The 19410-nt window shown below is 52.3% G+C and overlaps 1 protein-coding gene across 2 annotated transcripts in view; it reads right to left on the reverse strand.

Annotated features, from left to right (window-relative positions):
* Positions 1–208: 208 nt before the first annotated feature.
* The window catches only part of PCP4 (Purkinje cell protein 4), a 54042-nt gene continuing 34840 nt past the window's right edge, over positions 209–19410 (reverse strand). For both annotated transcript variants that reach the window (XM_036352208.1, XM_036352209.1), the window contains exon 3: positions 209–610. In XM_036352208.1, coding sequence (XP_036208101.1) covers positions 483–610 — 128 coding nt within the window. In that variant the 3' untranslated portion in view covers positions 209–482. The remainder of the gene's footprint in view (positions 611–19410) is intronic.

Consider the following 19410-nt stretch of genomic DNA (forward strand, 5'->3'; position numbering starts at 1 on the left):
TTGCAATCGCCATACATTTAGGACTCTCCAAATGAGCCCAGCAGGTGAGAATGCACCTCTCGCCCTCAGCAGGAGAGAGAAAGGACAGAGGCACCGTGTTTCAGCTCCATTCTTAAGGGAAGGAGAAAACAGACATCGGCTTACAGTCCTTCAGCAGTGGGAACGTCGCTGATCCATAGAAAGGGAGAGACGGAGGCGGACACTTGAATCACGCATCTTAGCTCCACTTTATTACAACACCAAGGAAAGCGGTTGCAGGAGGAATGATACTGGAGATGAACACAGAGATAAAGCCACGCTCAGCGGCGTGGCCTACACCGTCTACAGGGCGTGAGTGGGTGTCGGGGGCTCTGTACATGCATGTGGGGCTGCGGGGCGTGTGCTGTGTGCAGGTGATGGCTCTCGCGGATGTTTTCTTTCATTGCTTGACGGATGATGGTTGAACTCGGTGTCTCCCGGCAGACTAGCAAGGGGCTCCCCTGCTAGGACTGGGACCCTGCCTTCTTCTTCTGGAATTTTCTGAACTGGGACTGAATGGCCACAGCCGCACGTTCTGTCTCGGGCGCGTCCATGTCGATGTCAAACTCTTCTTGAACTTTCTTCTGCCCATCTGTAACAAGAAAAACACAGACAGAGGCAATCATTGAGCCGGAAGCCGGCAGGAAGGCGGGCGGCCGCTCTGGAAGGGACAACCCCCAGGCCACCACGCAGCACACCACCCCCAGCACAAGACCGAGTGTGCAAACCACTGTCCAGTGGCTCCCGCCTGACCCTCATCCAAGTCGGCCGCCTTCCGGCTGCCCTAGCTCCACACCTGCAAGGGACAATGAAACTAAAGGGCACAGTCTCAGCACCTCAGACATTTTCTGCACAGTTTTCTGCTTCTCGTGTTCATGTTTTATAGACAGTGGTAGACATAGCGACTGTGCTGTTTCTTCCTCCTTGTACTTCCTGTAGATACAGTGTAAATGGTGCTATGGATAGTGACCCAGTGGCAGCAGATATCAGCTCCGAGTTAAACTCGAGTCTCTGTGTGAACTTTACCGCCAGTGAGGTTTGCTTATTGAATGAAGGCTTCTGTTTTTATCACCGTCACAAAGGGATGACACCGTGTGACCTTCACAGTTAGGCTGAACTTTCACAAGTCTTACATCTTGCTCTAGCGGACAGGCTCAGCAGTGTGTTGCTAAGGCAGAGGGTTTAACTCATTCACAGCAACGATGGTTGGAAACACCATAAAAGACAAATCGAAGTGAACACATGAGCTGGTGTCCCTCGGTGCTGAGCACCTTACTTTTCGCCAAACACCAAAAACAAACAAGTAAAATGCTCTAGTCATGGAAGGGGAGAATCTTAAAACTCCTCAGTCCAGTGAAAGCGAATCTCCAGAGCCATCAAAGGCACCCTGGTTTTTTTAAATATAGAAACTGGGCCCACCCCAGACTCGGGGCTCCCCCTCTGCACAGCCACGGTGGGGAGGGCTCCTGAGAGCAAGGCCGAGCTGGACCATCTGTGCCAAGAAGCCGGGCCCCACCGCCCACTTTCCCAGAAGGCGCTCCGGTGGCTCTAACGTGCAGCCCGAGTAGAGATCCAGCTCCTTGGTCTACAGATGAAGTGTCAAGTAAGGGCCTGCAGCCAGCTCGCGGCACAGCTGGGGACAGGACCCACCATTGGTGCCGGGGCCAAGAGCCGCACTGCCGCCTGGGCTTGCACCTGGAGCCCGGCAGTGTGAGGGGCACTGTCCAGGTTGGGGATGGGAGAATCGGGGACATGGAGACAGGACAGAAGGCCCAGGGGGAGCAGGGACAGGGCTCTAGTCCTGACTTTGTCACCAGGCAGCCTGAGTGCAACCTTTCACCTTCGTGGGTCCATTCATTCACTTCCTCTCTCAGTGACTCGGGATGATAATGTCCAGGCAGCCCAGGCGGTGCGGGACACTGGGATTCCGAGACGTGAATCAGGTGGTTCCCTCCAGCTTGCTCAGCTCTCTAAACAGTGTCAGTCTCTGTCTTAGAGATGGGTAGGTAGGTAGGTAGGTAGGTAGATAGGTAGACAGATAGATAGATGATAGATAGAGAGATAGATAGATAGATAGATAGATAGATAGATAGATAGATAGATAGATAGATAGAGGATAGATACATACACGCATACATACATAAGAGAGAGCGAGAATAGGAATTCTCATTTACTTCACAGGCCTCATTTCAGAGGCAGCTGGCTGGGTGCTTTGCTTCTGCAGGTCCTGGCACAGCCTCCTCTGATTTTCCCAGGGCCTAGGGCAGGGGTGGGCAAACTTTTTGACTTGAGGGCCAAATGGGTCCTTAAACTGGACCGGAGGGCCGGAACAAAAGCATGGATGGAGTGTTTGTGTGAACTCATATAAATTCAAAGTAAACATCATTACATAAAAGGGTACGGTCTTTTTTTTCAACAGTTTTATTCATTTCAAACGGGCCGGATCTGGCCCGCGGGCCCTAGTTTGCCCACGGCTGGCCTAAGGGGTCCCGCCTGCAGCGCTGCAATCACACCTCCATGTGGGAGCAGGGGACGCGGCTTTGCAAGCCTTGCCGACTGATCGCTCCGTGACCTAAATCAGTAGAATTGTTTTCCTCTATCCCAGATTGGCTGCCAATGCCCATAAAAGCAGAGATTTTGAGTGCATGGGTGTCTGGGGATGACTGGGGGGCCATCGATTTTAACCCACAAGTGCCCAGGTGACACGTGGATGGTCTCAGGGAGCCATTCACACTTCGATCTACAGCTCAGGGCCCTTTCTTTGGGGAGCTCCTAAGGGTAGGATGGTCAGGAGGGGCAGGAGTTTCCTGAGGCGCAAGTCAGTGCTGTCGAATGTTTCATGAGCATCAGCACCCGAGCAGAGGCTGAAGAGCAAGTGCCCAGCACACCTGAATGGGCGTGCCTGCAGCCCTCAAGCTCACAGCAGCCCACGTGCTCACAGCAGCCCACGTGCTCACAGCAGCCCACGTGCTCATGGCAGCCCACGTGCTCACGGCAGCCCACGTGCTCACGGCAGCCCTCCTGCTCACGGCAGCCCTCGTGCTCACGGCAGCCCTCGTGCTCACAGCAGCCACCCATTAGTACCAATGACATCCACCGAGGCGGCACCTTCATGCTAGGGACTGTCACTCACGAGGCGAGTTAGAGTCCCCAGTCCTTGTCCTCCCAGGGGAACCCCTATGTCTACGCTGTCATGATCGCAAGGGGGACAAGTGAGCTTTGATTCAGAAAGAACGGGGAGGTTCCCCTTTTAAATTTCAAGTGTTGCCGTAGCCTGAAGTTTTGGAAAGGCCTGATTCATCTTTTTCTGTTGGTCATAAAAAAAACAGCAATATGTTTTGACAAATGATAAATGAAGATGCAGAAAATTATGTGTATTTAGGGACTATATAATAAGACAGTAGGACAGGCCAATAAAACAAATTTCACAATTATATCTTAAACTAACATCTTCAGCCAAAAGTGATGTATAGATTCCTCCCTCGTTTGGAAAACGGGAGCGTGTCTGAAGAGCAAAGCGCTGGGATGCCAGGAATCACCACCTTCCCTTTATTCTGCAGTCGCGCGTTCACTGGGGGAGGTCTGCATTCCTCCTTCCTCCGAGCTGGCTGGGGCGTGTGAGCTGAGGAGGGGGACCCGGATTGTGGGGAAGAGACAGCAAATTAGATTCCGTAGCACAGGGTCCTGGGAGCTGGAAAAGCACAGCTCTGAGCGCCCCGACTCAGCAGGGGCAAGGGATGACACAGGGCGTGATCTGGAGGGACCACAGCCAGGTCCCAGCCTCAGGACCGCTCTGCAGAGCCTCCACCCTGCACTGATGCATGTCAGTGAGGTGCCTGCGGGGCTCCCCTTCTGTGCCCTTGCGATGGAAACAGCTGTGTGCAAGGGGGCCCTTTAAGAGGCCTCTCCCCACCTCCCCTCCAGGACAGAGGCGGGGTGCCCACCGACAGCACCAGAGACCCTTTCTGCTGCTGAAACCCAGAGAGATCTCGGCCATGTCCGCTAGAAGCAGGGCGCACCTCATCCCCTCACCCCACATCGCAGTTCTGCAGGGACAACGCTACCTTACACCACTCCCTCCTCTGCTCCTGTCTGTGGCCCCCCACCCACCGCAGTGTAAGCTCCATGAGGGGGAGGCATGGCCTGCCTTGCTCAGCAGCTCACACAGGGCCAGCTAAGGTTTCGGGGGGGGGGGGGGGCGGGGGGGACATCTAGTAAGTGATCCGAGTCCAAACACAGGATGCCTCAACTACTTTGCAAAAGCTGCTTGCTCCCCAGGGGATCCGGAAGAATTGACACCAAATTCCCTCCTTCAGTAGAGGGTCTGGCATGCCTACTCAGGGCCCGGGACCATGCCAGGCGCTAGGAGAGAGCAGAGAGCAAAGCCAACCCCTGCTCTCCTGGGGAAATGGACGGTAGACAGGTACATGCACAAACGAGTAATGGAATTTCAAAAATTCCACAAATGAAACTGAGTGACGACCGGGAGAGTGTGGTCCAGGCGGTCAGTAAGGCCTCGGGGAAGGAGATGGTGTGAGAAGAGGCCTCCTGTCCCCACGCCAGCCTACGACCCCCTGCCCAGCGGGGAGGGCCACCGGGAGCCCATCGTCGGCAAGAAACAACACTTTTTGAAAAATTAGTCTTGACTTACACATTCACAATCCAAGTAGCAGACTTCCAGTCGTTAGCATAAATTCTTTAGAAATTAACAGACGTGCAGTCACCCGGGGCAAAACAAAAATATTCATGGATCCTGCACTGCCCAAGATGTAATTTTAAAAAAAAATTGAAGCTCCCATCACTCGAAAACATATCATATTAACCTCCATGCTTGATTAAAGGGACTCAGGTATATGTTTTGAGTTTATGATGATGTAAAGTCCTTGCCTAGAACAGTAAGTCATGAACAGGGGCTTACACACACATTCACACACACACACACACACACACACACACTCATACACACTCACACTCACATATACTCACATACACACTCACACACACACACACACACACAGTGGTAAAGGTTTTCGTTTACATATTTATAACTTGCCACATTTTCAGATTTATTTTACAGCAACAAATTACCTCCTGAGGCCTAATCCTATGGATCAGAAACTCGTGCCTGAGCGTACATTGGGCTATAATCGTCCTGAGTGGGAGTCTGCCTGGGTAGGAGGTGCTCTAAAAGGACCCACGTGCCGCCCGCCACACAGAAATAACAGTCATTTAGCTAAAGTATGCCTTGCAAGCGGGGCGTTAGCATGCCAAGGTCCTCAGAACGTCCCACCTTCTTCCAAAGTGGAATAGTAACGTGGAGAGAACTAACAGCTGTCACCTGTGTCGCTCTTGGTATAGTTCAGGTCATTGACACCGGGCTTGCCTCCCGGCCTCGTGGCAGGGTGTCACCCTCTCCCGCACCAGGGCACCACCCAGGGCCACGGAGAACCCAGTGGTGTGATTTCCTCCACAAAGACCCAAACCCAGGCCCTCGAGGCAAGGAGAGCAAAGAGACAAGTAAGAAAATCAAGTAAGGATTGGAATTTTCATCCCTTAAGCCTCAAACTGGATCAAAATAGACTCAGAGAACAAGGCATCTACTGTTGGAGAAAAGGTCAATCCCTCCCAAGGAAAAAAGTAATAAAAATAAATTTATAGGCCTCGCACCTCACAGTGCACCCAGCACCGTTTTATGAAAGCCATGGCAAAACCAACACAACGCGTTCCTTTAAGAGCCAGGGATGCAGCCAGAGAGGTCGAGGGATCTCAGCTGGTTGTCACTGCGTGGAGGGGTCCAGCAGGCGCCGGAGCCCGGCTCCCAGCAATGCCGCTCCTGCCTGCTGGCTGGGGGTTTATGGGACGGGGGCTGCTGGTGCGGAGAATTGCAATTTCCCGGGTCTTTGCTAAGCAGCAGAGATTAACGAGCAGGTCGGGCATTAGCGGGGGCAGGCAGGGGCTTTCTGCATCTGAAGTGTTCTCGCATCAAATAAACATGCAATTCCCGTTTCTGCTAACTTTCCATTTACCAGGTTCGCACCCTCTTTGGCACTCACCGCTTTTTCCAGGAGATATAAATCCTCTTTTGCCCTAAAATAGAGGTTCTCCCCCACCACCACCCCACCACCACCACCCCCCCCACCCCACACACACACACACACACACACCGTCTTCTCTGTTCACACCGAGCTTCAGTTAATGCGGAGCCCGATCTGGGAGGCTAAAGACCACAGCTTGCTCCCAGCTCCCATGGGTCCTCTGCTTCCCACGGTCCCGTTTCCCTGGTCCCTGGCTTTATAGAAAGACTCCCCAGCTGTGATATTTCCATCATCAAATGAATCCCTGGAAGAGGATGAACACTGATGAGATCAGATAGCTCCTCAAATTCATTAAGGAACAAAATAAGACAACGGCTGTATAAGTGGTTTCCCGATCCGGTGCTGGACTTCCAATGTGTGACCCGATATGACTGCGTGAGCACCACTCCCTCAATTTTTCCATCAGAAAAACAGAATGCGCCCCCGGCCGTATGGGTCAGCTCAGGCTGCGGTAACAACGCGGCGCGGGCTGAGCCGCCTGGACAACAGCGTGTTTCCCTGCAGTTCTGCCGGCCGGACGCCCAGGGTCCGGTGTCAGCGGGGCCGCTGCTTTCTGAGGAGGCCGCTCTCTCTGACCAGTGGGTGGCCGCCATGTCCCTGTGTCCTCGCGGGTCAGCTCTCTGTTTATGCCTGTGTCCCAGTCTCCTCTTCTAAAAAGAACCTGGACCTCTGGAACTCACCTTCACGGCCTCGTTTTAACGTAATCACCTCTTTAAAGACTCTATTTCCAAATAAACTCACATCCTGAAATACCGGAGGGTTAGGGCTTCAACACATAAATTCTAGGGAGGCCACAACTCAGTGCATAACATAGTCAAACTGCCTATAGTTTCTAGCGAGGGGGTTGGGGGCGGGGGGGAATGAAGGCAGGCCGATGAGGTCTGAGAAACAGGTTCATTAGGGAAGGCTCACATCCAGGTTCCGCCTGCGGGAGCGCAGTCAGCTTCTCCTTTCTGAGGCTCCACTCCTTCCCCGTGTCCGCAATGGGGATGGCAATGCCTCCTGGTTTGTTTCTCTCCCCATATTTTACATTTTTATAACTCACCACATTTTCAGATTTATTTTAGGGGTTTGGAGGGACGTGGAGAGGAAGCTCTCTGTGTGAAGGGCAATTACGGGGGAAGGGCTATTTCCTGAGATGGTGGCCCACACACTGGCTCACCCCATACTCTCTCCTTCCAGCTTCTCTCCCACCACAGGGCTCAGAGGCTGGAGGTGTCCATCCCCCGGTGTCCTGGGGGTAGGACTCAGCCACCGAGGCTTAGGGTCAGGCGGGAGCATCGAGGCAGGATCTGAAAAGGCAGGCATGAGCCCCGGGATGGTGGCCAAGCACAGGGAGGCCCCACTCCCGGCAAGCTCCGGGGCAGAGTGGGTTTCCCTGGGGCAGCTGCAGGAGCACGGCCTGTGCCGGCTGCCACATGCCAGGCAGTGACAGCACCAGGGGCTCCTGCTGGCATGGCCGAGGGGTGGGGAGGGGGGTGCTTCCCGTGTGCATCGTCCACAGCTGTGCCCGGTCCAGGCTTGGTTCCCTGCCTTCCAGACATTCTACCGAACCAAGCAAGCGTGGATTCTGTTGCCTGCACCACCATGTCCTACGGGCCCACCTGCTTTCCGGGGGTCTGGGGGGAGACCGGGATGCTATGGAAGGGAAGGCGTGGCCCCATCTTTAGGGATCGGATCGCAGGCTGTACTTCCTGGAGAAAAATTTGAATGAAAGTAGGTAAATGAGAGCCCTCTCGGGGAGAAAATAACGTACCAAATGTTTCCTTTCTCTTCTGGGCACATGGAAATGCCTTCCCAGGAATCGGCAGCTAACTTCCTGAACAGCATCCCCTCAAAAGGGCCACTGCTTGCCCTTCACAATGCTGAGCAAGCAACAGGCACCTCAGGCTGACAGAGGAGTGAGAACCCAGACCCCCCTGACACGGTGGACCAGCCCTCCAGGCCAGCCCGCCAGGCACGCAAGTGCTCAGGAAACTCCATGAGCAGATATGCGTGGGGACCAAGTCTGCTCGTTGCCTCCATTAACCTCCTTTTCTTAAAGTTATAAAACCCCTGATTTGGGACTGAGCCAATGGTTACCGAGAACAAAGTTCCCAGCCCTCTTCTTGTTGGTTGTGGCCACACAACTAGATTCTGGCCAATATGATGTGAGTAGAAAGAAAGAAATCTCCTTAGATGAAACCTAGCAGACACCCTTTGCCTTTATTGCTTGTTTCTGTTTGCTTCCTGCTGGCTGGAATGGAAACGTAATGGCTGGTGCTCAAGCAGCCATATTGGACCGTGAGTTGGAAGTCTCACACCAAGGATGAAAAAGCATTCATACGGATGCTTCGTGCTCCTTGAAGCTACCCTGAGTCCCCTCAACTGCCTACCTCCAGGTTCCTTTGATGTGAGAGAGGGACAGACGTTATTGTTCCAGTTGTTGTTTTAGGATGTTTGCTTCTTATCGATGAACCTCACCCACTTACACATAGTTCATCTGAAAACATTGCATTTCAAGCTGATGACAGAAATGGAATTCTCCATCACTGTGCATAGGTGCATAGTATGGCTCCATTTCCCTCCCTTAACTACCTCAAAAATAATACACAGAGCCCTAACCGGTTTGGCTCAGTGGATAGAGCATTGGCCTGCGGACTCAATGGTCCTGGGTTCGATTCCGGTCAAGGGCATGTACCTTGGTTGCGGGCTCATCCCCAGTGGGGAGTGCACAGGAGGCAGCTGATCGATGTTTCTCTCTCATTGATGTTTCTAACTCTCTATCCCTCTCCCTTCCTTTCTGTAAAAAATCAATAACATATATTTTAAAATAATAATAATAAAATAAAATAATAATAATACACAGAGCCACTTTAAAAGGGAGCGGGGCTGCCATCCCAGAGGGACTGCCCGGCACGCCCTGTGCCTCAAACCTTTGGAATGCTGGGACAGGGGAAATAACACTGGACTGGGCCTGAGCACCCGCGTGTCCCTAGTAACTTTGCAAAGATAACAGGAAAGCATATGACTGGAGGACGACAGAACTGCCTGTAAATTAAAGCCATTTAGAGTTAGCGTCACTATGTCATGGCATCTGCACCGAGAGAGTGCCTTCATTCTGTGCATGTCACTGTCCCCTCCCTTTCTCATAGGTCCCTACCCACCACTCTGCCTCCTCATCGGACCACCATTTCGGCTTCTGCCTGAATCAGTGCCTCCCAAACAGCTATTCTTTGACCTCAAATAACCTCTTGTTGCCTCTCACGTCGAAAGGCCTCCAAGCAGGCGGATGGGGTTTTCCTCTGCGGGCTTTCAGGGACTACAGGTTTTCTTAGATGCACGGGGCTACTGGGCAGACGTGTCCCTGGCGTATAGAATATGACTTTGGGTGCAAAGCTCTGGGTGACGCCTTGAAAGGGGTCTGGGAAACCAAGCCACGGCGGGGTCCACGCCGGGTCCAGTGGCAGCCAGGCTAAGTCACGCTCACGGCTGCTCAAAATCTCAGACTCTAGGCTGCCACCACCCCGGGGTCCCCATCCGGTCACTCCCCTCTCTGCACTTCTCAGGTGCAACAGAAAAGGGAGCAGAAATAGACAAGACCACAGACATCTCCGCCTTCCATATTTTAAAATTCCCCTCAAATGTTCTGACCGTGGCCAAGGGCTCCAGTGGGAATGTCCTGAGAACAGGGACGGCTTCTGCAGAGGTGGGTGCCTGTTCGTGAACGTGTCTTTTTGTGTGAACGAAGGTGTGCACTGGGTTCTGGGAACTGGGGGTTTGAGCTCCACGCACTCTGGTTTCTCATCCCACAGCCTCAGTCTCACACATCCTTTTCTGTGTGTTTAAGGCAAAGACACATGGCATCGCTTCTGTTTCTTTTAAGGACACTATTTTAAGATCTCGGCCAAGTACTGATTTGCTGGAAATAGCTTTTTAGAGGTGAGTCATCTTAAGCTTTGGGCTTTGTTAGTCTACTTACCAAGAGGCTGGGTTCACATGTTTGTAAAGAGAATAAAATCAAGTCCCCACAAAGGAGTCAAGTTATGTCGTTCCGGACCAGGAAGCTGAGCCACCTGGGGGAGCCCAGGCTTAGAGGACTAGCTAACCAAAGAGTGTGGCTTCCATTTTTACATTATTTAATAATAATGTTCTGACAACTGATTCCAAGAATAAGTGGAATCAGAGTGCTTTCCAAGGCAGCGGCAAAGCTGTGCACCCGGCTGGTGTGCTCAGTGGTTGAGCATCAACCTATGAGCCAGGAAGTCATGGTTCGATTCCCAGTCAGGGCACATGCCTGGGTTGCAGGCTCGATCAGTGATTCTCTCTCATCATCGATGTTTCTGTCTCTCTCTTTCCTTCTCCCTTCCTCTCTGAAATCAATAAGAATATTTTTTTAAGAAAACAGAAAGTTGTGACGCTCCAGAAGAATTCAGATGTGGGCTGTGCTTGCCCGAGGAGCCATCCCCGCTATTGAACCGGGGTCTTTTATGTGACATTGTGGCAGGAGAGTGGCACCTGCCCTCTGTGCACCCAGCAGAGCCCCCTCCACAAGTTCTTACAGGTCCAAAGTAAAGCAGAGTGCTTCCATTTCAATAATTCCAAACACTGGGAAATTTCAGTGGCAGGCAACAGGATCCGAAATCATTCCATTTTGAAATGGGTTTGTTTGTTTTAAAAAGAGACACATAATTTCTCAAAGGACCAGCAGTGAAATATCCCTTGGAGCACTCTAACGATTACCAGAGGTTGTAGAAGAATTTCTGTCTAGATCAGAAATGTAAGCAGTAATACTATATCCATTTTTGGATGCTATAGCTCGAGGGAGCATTAATAGAGGCTGATGTCAAAAAAGTGATGGGAGAAACCAATTTAGATAGAAGGTTAGGGAGCGTCTAACATCAGTCTGTTGGAGAGCGGAAGTGTTCCCCAGAGCAGTCGCATCTGACCTTCGCTAAAGTCGTGTTCAGCTGAACTGAAGAGCGATACGCCCAGGGTTGTATTGTGCCCGCTGTGAATGGCCAGGGTGCCTAACAGGCGCCTTCCAGCCCACCTCCATCATTGGCAGGATCTGAGGGTTTCGTTCAACTTTAAGACATGTGAACAGGACACGGCTGGACATCTTATCTGCAGGTAGCTCACCACTGGGTCTTTCTAGGAACCAATTCTAGCTTTGCATGAACCAACCTGGCTCATGATTTCAAAATTATAGTTCCACTCCCCCGTGCACTGCCTTATTTTAAGGTGTTGATGGGCTGGATTTATAGAAAATGCAAGGGAGACATTTCAAGAAGTAGCTGTAACTCACTGTGCCATTGCCGTGGGGCTGGGGAGGGTACAGGCTGGCAACATCACGCACAGTTCCAATCTTTCCTCATTTTGTTGAAATACGTTTTTTGTTATCACACGTTCACAGCCGGTAACAGTCCTATTCAGATTCTATCCATGTGCCTCTCCCCGCTACTGCCTCCACCAGGAAACAGCCTTCGATTTCTCCTTTGGACTCAGCCCCCATGCCCTCGATATTGTCAGAAAATAAACTCAAAAGAAGTCAAATGTTTTATCATGTCCCGGGCCACGGACAGCCACACAATCCTCACGTGTCAAAAGCAGACAAGAGCCTAAAGACGGCATCATCCCACAATGAGGAAAGAGATGGATGACTCACCCCAGGGTTAACCACCGGCAAATGGCCAAACCACAGGACCGCAGGGACTGGGGACTCTGGGGACTCCTCCTCTGCCCCCCTCCCCCCTTCACAGCAAACAGAACAGACATGGTTTCGTGCCTGACCGGCCGAGCAGCTCAGAGGCCTTGAAACCAGGGGAACGGCCTAAAAATAAACCCACTAAGAGCAGCCCACGAACATGCCAGGGCGGCTGGAGAGCAGGTGGCGCGCTGCCAGCTGGTCCCTGGTTAAACCCAGCAAAAGCCTGACGCTAAACGTTTCTCTATTTTCTCCTGAAATTCCTAGGAAACTCTTACTGAGTACGACTACCTGGAGGACCATTTCGAGCTCTCTCCTGGCCAGAAAGGGGGTGTCACCTACACCAGCAACTTCCTGGGCGGGTTCTGACAACCACCCCAGTGGAAGCAGAGGGTGGAAACGCCTTCATATGAACTGTGGGGGGACGGCTTTGGGTGAGTGCATGTCCATTCTCACTGCCTTTGCCTTACAACCCGGAACCCGGAAGTCTAAGCAAGGTCAGAGGCATGACCTTGATGATTAGCAGAGTCGGTGATGCTGTGTGTGGGACTCGGGTTCTGCCGTGCAAAGGTCCTGGTGCACTCGGGCCCCGCGCTCCTGTGACAGGAGGAGGCTGACATGGGAGTGTCAGCGTCTCCCACGGGAAAGCGTCTGTCTGATATGGAGGAGACTGTTCTCTAAATGACTGCGGAGCGCTGTTCGATTTTCAATTACCTCGGGGTCTGGGCGGGCGGAATGGGAGAGAGAGGGGTGCTTTAGGAATGCTGAAGAAGCCACTTGCGGAGCACAAAAACAGCAGCAGGCTCCGTTGCGCATAATCGTAAATTACTGAAGGAGGGCTCTCGCCAACGCGTGAAGGCGGCCCTGTGGCTGTCTCCCCGCCCCTCCCCGGCCCCGACCTGCGTCTGTGGGATCAATACGTGTTTCAGCTGCTCAATGGTCACTCAGTCCAGATCCCAACAGGAAAAGGGGCGTAGCAGCTGGAACGGACGACTGTGGCCAGAACCCACAGACTCCCGGGGGGGGGGGGGGGGGTTCGTGTTTTGGGAGGAGGTGGGTAACCTTCAAGGGGAATATAATGTTTAATGACTTATTACATTAAATCTATTAATATGCAAGTAATTAGCCTTCTCCCTCATGACAAGGGGCCAATTGCTATAAAAAGGGGAATGATAAATACTTCACATTAATGCTGGGAAAAACAGAGTTTATAAATAGTTACATTCTAAACTCAGTAATCCCACAATACACATTATCCTTCTTCCCTCCTGAATGTTCAAAGTGTGGTTTATATTAAAGGGGGTCACGTCCTCACTTTTTTAGGGCATAGACCCTCCCTGAGGTACCCAAGAGAACTACCTCCGTGGCTGAGGAAGGACAGGGGTGAAGATTTGGGATCTGGTTTGTGCTGAATTAAAAGAAAGACATGGTCATTGCTCGCAGGTTTAAGCAGCTGGTGTTACAGTCACAAGTCTGAAGTTTTTTTGTTGTTTTATTTTTAAAACACTTTTTTTTAAATATAGTTTTTTTTTATTGATTTTAGAGAGGAAGGGAGAGGGAGATAGAAGCATCGACATCAACACAGATCGTTGCCTCCTGCAGGTCCCCTTCTGGGGATCAAGCCAGCAACCCTGCTTGTGCCCTGACCAGGGGTTGAACTGGGACCTCCTGGGGCATGGGTCACGCCCAACCACTGAGCCACACTGGCGGGCACAAGTCTGAAGTATAACTCCAGGTTGTGAAGCTGGGGACTCCGAGAGGGCCCTAGTGACACCAGATCTGGTCCCAGGGGCCTCTCTGTTACCACAGTTAGCGAGATATTAATGAGGGGAAGGAAGCAAAGGGTTTACTTCTCCAGGAAGCTAAGCTACACACCCCAGGGGATGGGATCCTAGCATCGTCCCACCAAGGGGATTAACTCCCCTCCCCTCCCCTCCCCGCTCCAGTACTGATTGTGTGTATGGGAGGGGGCAGCAGGGGGCGGTAAGGACACGCTCAGTAAAGTCAAAATGGTGCAGGGTGCGTGCTGCCAATCTAACCTGGAAAAGCAGAGTTGGCTGGGGGGCGGATCCCCATGCAAGCCTGGGGAATACAGCTGGGGATGTTTGGGAAATTGACCCGTTATTTTGAAAAAACTTCTGGTTATAATCCCAGGAGACAAAGCGCTGTCGCTCCCTCGGTGGCCTGCACTGGCCCCAGTGCTCGCCTGTTCTCTCTCCACAGCCAAGTGGCCTGGCGAACTCCAAACTCAGGCTTCAGGGGAGCCTGGGTACCACAGCCCAGTCCCAGGTGCTGGCCTGGAACTAAGCCTTCACACGGCCCAGGCTCTTTGGACGCTGCCTCTATTCCTGGCCCTCATTTCCATGGCGAGACAGATGGAGATGGGCCATCGGAGGGGCATCTTTTATTTGCCACAAATAAATCTTGCCACCAGACCGCATCCTCTCTTGTGGGTCCCTGGAAATGCTTTTCCTCGAGACACCACGGAACCCCACTTCCACGGTAACATCTCCAGGACTGTGGAGGCCCACGGTAGCATCTCCTACATCTCATATCTGGACCGCTGGCTGGAGACAGCTCAGACCTGCATCCATCCCAGAGGAATACCAAAGCTCCAGCCAGGCGACCACGATTCCAGGCCTCCCCAGAATACCTGGAGTCACCCCCTTCCCTGTGGCCAGGGCCGCTGGGCGTGGCTTCCTGCTGCAGCTCACGGCAGGGTGCATGACCACACCCCACCCCTGTTTGGTCCCTGGGGGCTGGGAGCAGCTGTACCTCCCTGCTGCTCTGATAAACCTCACTTTTTCAGGGGAACTGTGCCTGCTCTGCACCCCCCACCCCCATCCATTTCCCAGTCAGCTTGGGCACCAGACTGTGCACAGCTGTATCCACCCTCACTGCCCATCCTGGCTACACTCCTACAAAGCACCCTCACCCCTGTCTTTGGCCACCCCCCTTTTCTTCCTGAATGACACCTGCAGGGGGCTAGGAGGGGCTCACTGACTGCCTGGAGCAGTTAACCTTCCCCGGGACAGCCTAATTGCACTAAGAGTGTCAAACATGCCGTCTTCCAAACTAGCTCTGACAGTTCTCCTCTGTAAGAATATGAAGCCAACCCATGACCCCGCACAGTTAAAACAAAAGGAGGAGACTGATGGACGGCTGCTTTTCTGTTTTGTTACTTTTCTAAAACCACTCTAGAATTCCTGCACAAAAATTTTTCCTGCTTTGTCTTTGTAAAGCTGCAATCATTTACAGTATAAGAGGCGACATTTTTTAATTAGGGAAGCCTGTGAGGGGCTCGGGGTGAGCTGGCCCCGGGGCCTGGGGAGAGAAAGGCGCTGGCAAGAACCAGGGCGATGTTCAGCTCTGGGCCCCACCCCCCGAGCCGCTGTCCGCCCTCTGGCCCTCTTCCTAGGCCTCACGCTGTGGCTTTGCTTGCGTTTGTCCCATGGGTGGTACTAGAGGCGATCAGAAGACGGAGGGGGAGATCTGGGTATTTATTCCCTGACCTCCTTTTCTGCTAGGGCTGCCAGATAAAATACAGACTTTCCAGTTAAATACAGATTTCAGATTTTAAAAAAAAATGAAAACAATGTTCAGTATCAGGATGCTCCAAATATTCCATGGGACAAATGTGTACTATTAAAGAAAAACGTGGTTTCGCTTATCCAACACTGGAATTCAACTGGGAATGCCATGTTTTTATTTGCTAAATCAAGCAACCCTAAAAGTCTGCACAATTGCCCCAAAGCTCAGATCTGTCCTTCCCCAGAGGCAGGCCTGACAGGAGCGCAGCATCCCTTCCCCCCTTCAGGCCCTGCCATTGCTGGTCTGCGGTGCTACCGTTCTTTCAGGGTTTCCCTAAGCCCTGCACACACCTTTGCAAATGGTCCCTTGGGTGGTTAACCGGCCTCAAAGTACTCAGATGGCCCGGGCCCTCCGTCTCCTCCCAGGACCATGGCTGATACATTCGCCACTGAGGTCTTCCGACTCCACTATGCCAGCATTTTCCTTTGAAACTATCCCCTCGCCAGCTCGCTGACAACCTCCAGCACCTGTTAGGCACTCGGCAAATATGTCTTAATTGGATGAATGAGCAAAACAAAGCTAGAGTCCATAGTGTTTTTGCAACATCACGTTTCTGGTTATGAAGGGCCTCAAGGTCTATATCCCGAAGAGGTGATAGTCTAACCAGGAAAGGAGAGACAGACAATTGAGGGGGTACGAGAAGTGGCATGAGCGGAGGGGGCCAGCCTGCGGTAGGAAGAGGAGAGGTTTCTCTGTGGCCCAGGTCACGATGGCCCTGGAACGAATTACCCCAGCACGGAGCAGCCTAAACACAAGAAGTGAGTATTCTCTCCCCCGTCTGTAGGTTGGCAGGCTCCGCTGGGCACTCTGCTGAGTCCCCCAAGCAGTTGCAGACAGATGGCCCTGGGGCTGGGGCACCTGCAGGACCTTGTCCCACCCGCCTGCCAGCCGGGCCGGGGTAGCCAGCACGGTCGCCGGCTGGTTGGGCTGCTCCAGGTGGCCATCTAGGACTTCCTACAGCCATGATGGCTTCTAGGGAACGGGCTCTCCCACTGCACGGATCGCAGAGAGAAAACGGGGAGCTGCCCACTTCTTCAGGTCTGGACCCAGAAAGTCATGTGCCTCCCTCTGCATTGTGCTAGCGGTCTGCGGTGTCACAGCCTGCCCCCACGGCCCTGGATGAGGGGACTCGGAACCCCCCGCCCTCCAAGGGCCAAAGGCTTTGTAGCCACTTTTAATCCCCTGCGAAGTATGACCGAAAACCAGAAATCCCACAGAATTACAACCGATACACAAAGCACTCTGGGAATATTCCCCAAGTCCATTAAAAAGTATGGAAAACCAAAAAGAGCAGGGCAGCTTTATGCCCCTTATTTGGAAAATTAGATTCAAATTAATTTTCACGCCAAAAAGCTTCCAATTATCTGTTGTGCTTAAACCGCGATAGCAGTGTAGGACGTGCTGGGGAAAAATAATGCTTTGGGAAACAAATGCATTTTTGAAAAAAGAAGTTTGTACGTGGCACCCATCAGGGCCGTCCTCACGCGTGGGCAGGGCCCCCGCTCGGAAGGCCCAGGCCTGACTCATGCTCCACCTAATGACAGCTGAGCAGAGGCTCCTGTGAGGGGGGCAGAAAGGGAAGGAGGGGCCCTGAGGGGGCTTGTTAGGGGCTTGTCTTCCTGAGCACGTGGCTGAGCCAATTGCTCCCGTCTCCAAACAATCTGACGTGTGGTGACCCGAGGCATTTATTTGCTTCCTGACTCCCTGGGAGAGGGAGCAGGGAGGCACCTGCCGCTGGAGCAGAGCCGGAGCAGAGCCGCAGTGGTGCCCCCAGGCTGCTCGGCCAGGTCTGCGGGCGGGACCAGAAAACCCGCCGTCACAGTGAAGTGGTGGGCAGCGCAGGGATGCGGGCCGTAGCATCGTGATAACTGCACAGCGACGGGCGGTTGTGGACCGAGTGGCGATCTCATGGTGAGGAATGTAAATGTCAAGTCACTGTGCTGTGCACCTGAAGCTAATACAACATCGCGTGTCAACGATCGTTTAATAAAAAAGTGTTTAAAGAGGATTCAGGGCCGATCCGTTCTCAGCTTGCTCACGGTGATGGAAACTGGCCCCTTCCTGAAACCAAGGAGAGGCCCGCTCAGGAGGAAATAAAAATCGCACTCAGAGCAAATAGCACCTCTTCTGGACTGAATGGTGTAGGTGGAGCCAGATCGTCAGGATTCGTAGCGCGGGTGGGACACGCCCCTGTGCTCCTGACTACGAAGGCTGGCGGAACAGAGGGGTCAATAGTGTTGTGGGGAACTTAAGCGAGCTCCTAGCAGGCTGCCCCCATCTCTCCATCCGCTCCCCCACCCTTGCACTCTGTTCTAGAATCCTGGCCCAGAGCTTTTTGGGGAGACACGGGGAGACTTCTGCCCCCTGATCTGAAGCAAGTCCTGTGGTGGCTGCAAGGATGCCCCAGAGCCGTTCCCGAGGGACACCGCGGCTCCGCTTCCCTGCGAGACTCGGTGGGAGAGCGGGTGCCGCCCGAGGAGGGAGTCCGGTTTCTGAAGACAGTGAGGCCCACTCTGCGCAGGAACATCCTTTCCCAAGGAGCATGAGCACTTCCGCGTGCCTTCCCCAGTGGGGTGATCACAGAGAAACCCGCTGAGAGGAAACCCACATCTCTACACCATCTGACCACGCCAGCCAGGCTGAAAGTCAAGCCGGTTCCCTCTCCTGAAAAGCTGGCTGCTGTGCAAACTCACTCTAGAAACAAAATGATGAGCGTTTTACCTACTTAGAAAAAGTAAACCGTTGCCACGCCCTTGAAAATAGTATGTCCATCTAATAATTGATAAGAAGAAAATGAAACAGTCCAACTTCCTGGTGTGGGCAGGACTCCTAAGGGTAGGGTTTCATGTTCTTGGTCTATCGGCTTCATCGCTTAAAAGATCTTAAATGACAATTTTTAGCATCATTTATCATTTTAGCTTTGCACTAACGCAGAAGGGCCTTCTCCGTATGATATGGAACAAAATTCTATCTTCAGTTAGTCTAAATTTATCCAATGTTTAATCGAAAAAAGAAAGAAGGAAGGAAGGGGAAAATATATGGGTAAGCCCACAAATTAACATATGGCTTGAATGTTTCAGTTTTAAAAATTACCATGGTTGCCCTAGCCCATTGCTTAGTGGTTAGAGCACTGGCCCTCAGACTGAAGGGTTGTGGGTTCAATTCTGGTCAAAGGCACATACTTCGGTTGTAGGCTTGATCCCCGGCCCCGGCCTGGGGCACATGCGGGAGGCAACCAATTGGTATGTCTCTCTCACACCAATGTTTCTCTCTGTGTCTCTCCCCCTCCCTTCCACTGTCTCAAAAAAAAAAAAAAATCAATGACAAAATATCATTGGGTGAGGATTTAAAAAAAAAAATTAGCATGGCTGTCCCTGTAACTCCCCTGGGATCACATGTCCTTGCCAAAGTGAGTTAACACATTGCGGACGGATTGTGAGAATTCTCGCTTCATATTACACAGTGTTTTACAAAGTATCATACTTTAAAAAGATATTAGCTTGTGAGAACATGTAATAAATAACGTCAACATGCAATGGATATTTAATTTTAAAGCTGGCCTTTAACATTTATGTAAAACGTTTCTTGTACTCATTCAATAGAGACTTACCTGGCCACTGGGTAGAGCTAGCAATAAAACTACTGGTCCGCAATGTGTTAAATAGGTTGCTGAGATAGTGGTGCTGGTGACTACATTTTCAGCTTGGCCAAGATGTAAGCCTGTTACCAGTTCCTTTCCATGGGCTTCGACCACAGCCAGCCTAGCTGCCAGTTTACAACCAAGACCCTCAGGGCAGCGGGCACTCAGCAGAGAGGGCAAATGAAGGCAGGGTGGTGTGATGGACCCGAAGGCCAGGTAGCCGAAGCCCTCCTCCTCTGCTTGGGGCGACCTTAGGGAAAATCACCTGATTTCCCGAGGAAATGTTGCCTGGCAGGGCCGCCCCACCCCTGCTCCGAGTCTGCAGTGGAATCAGGAGATTGTGTAAGAGCGTTCTCACCTATGCGCTGTGTGCGGGTGCC

The sequence above is a fragment of the Myotis myotis genome, unplaced genomic scaffold, assembly GCF_014108235.1.
Source record: "Myotis myotis isolate mMyoMyo1 unplaced genomic scaffold, mMyoMyo1.p scaffold_m19_p_2, whole genome shotgun sequence".
Lineage (NCBI taxonomy): Eukaryota > Metazoa > Chordata > Mammalia > Chiroptera > Vespertilionidae > Myotis > Myotis myotis.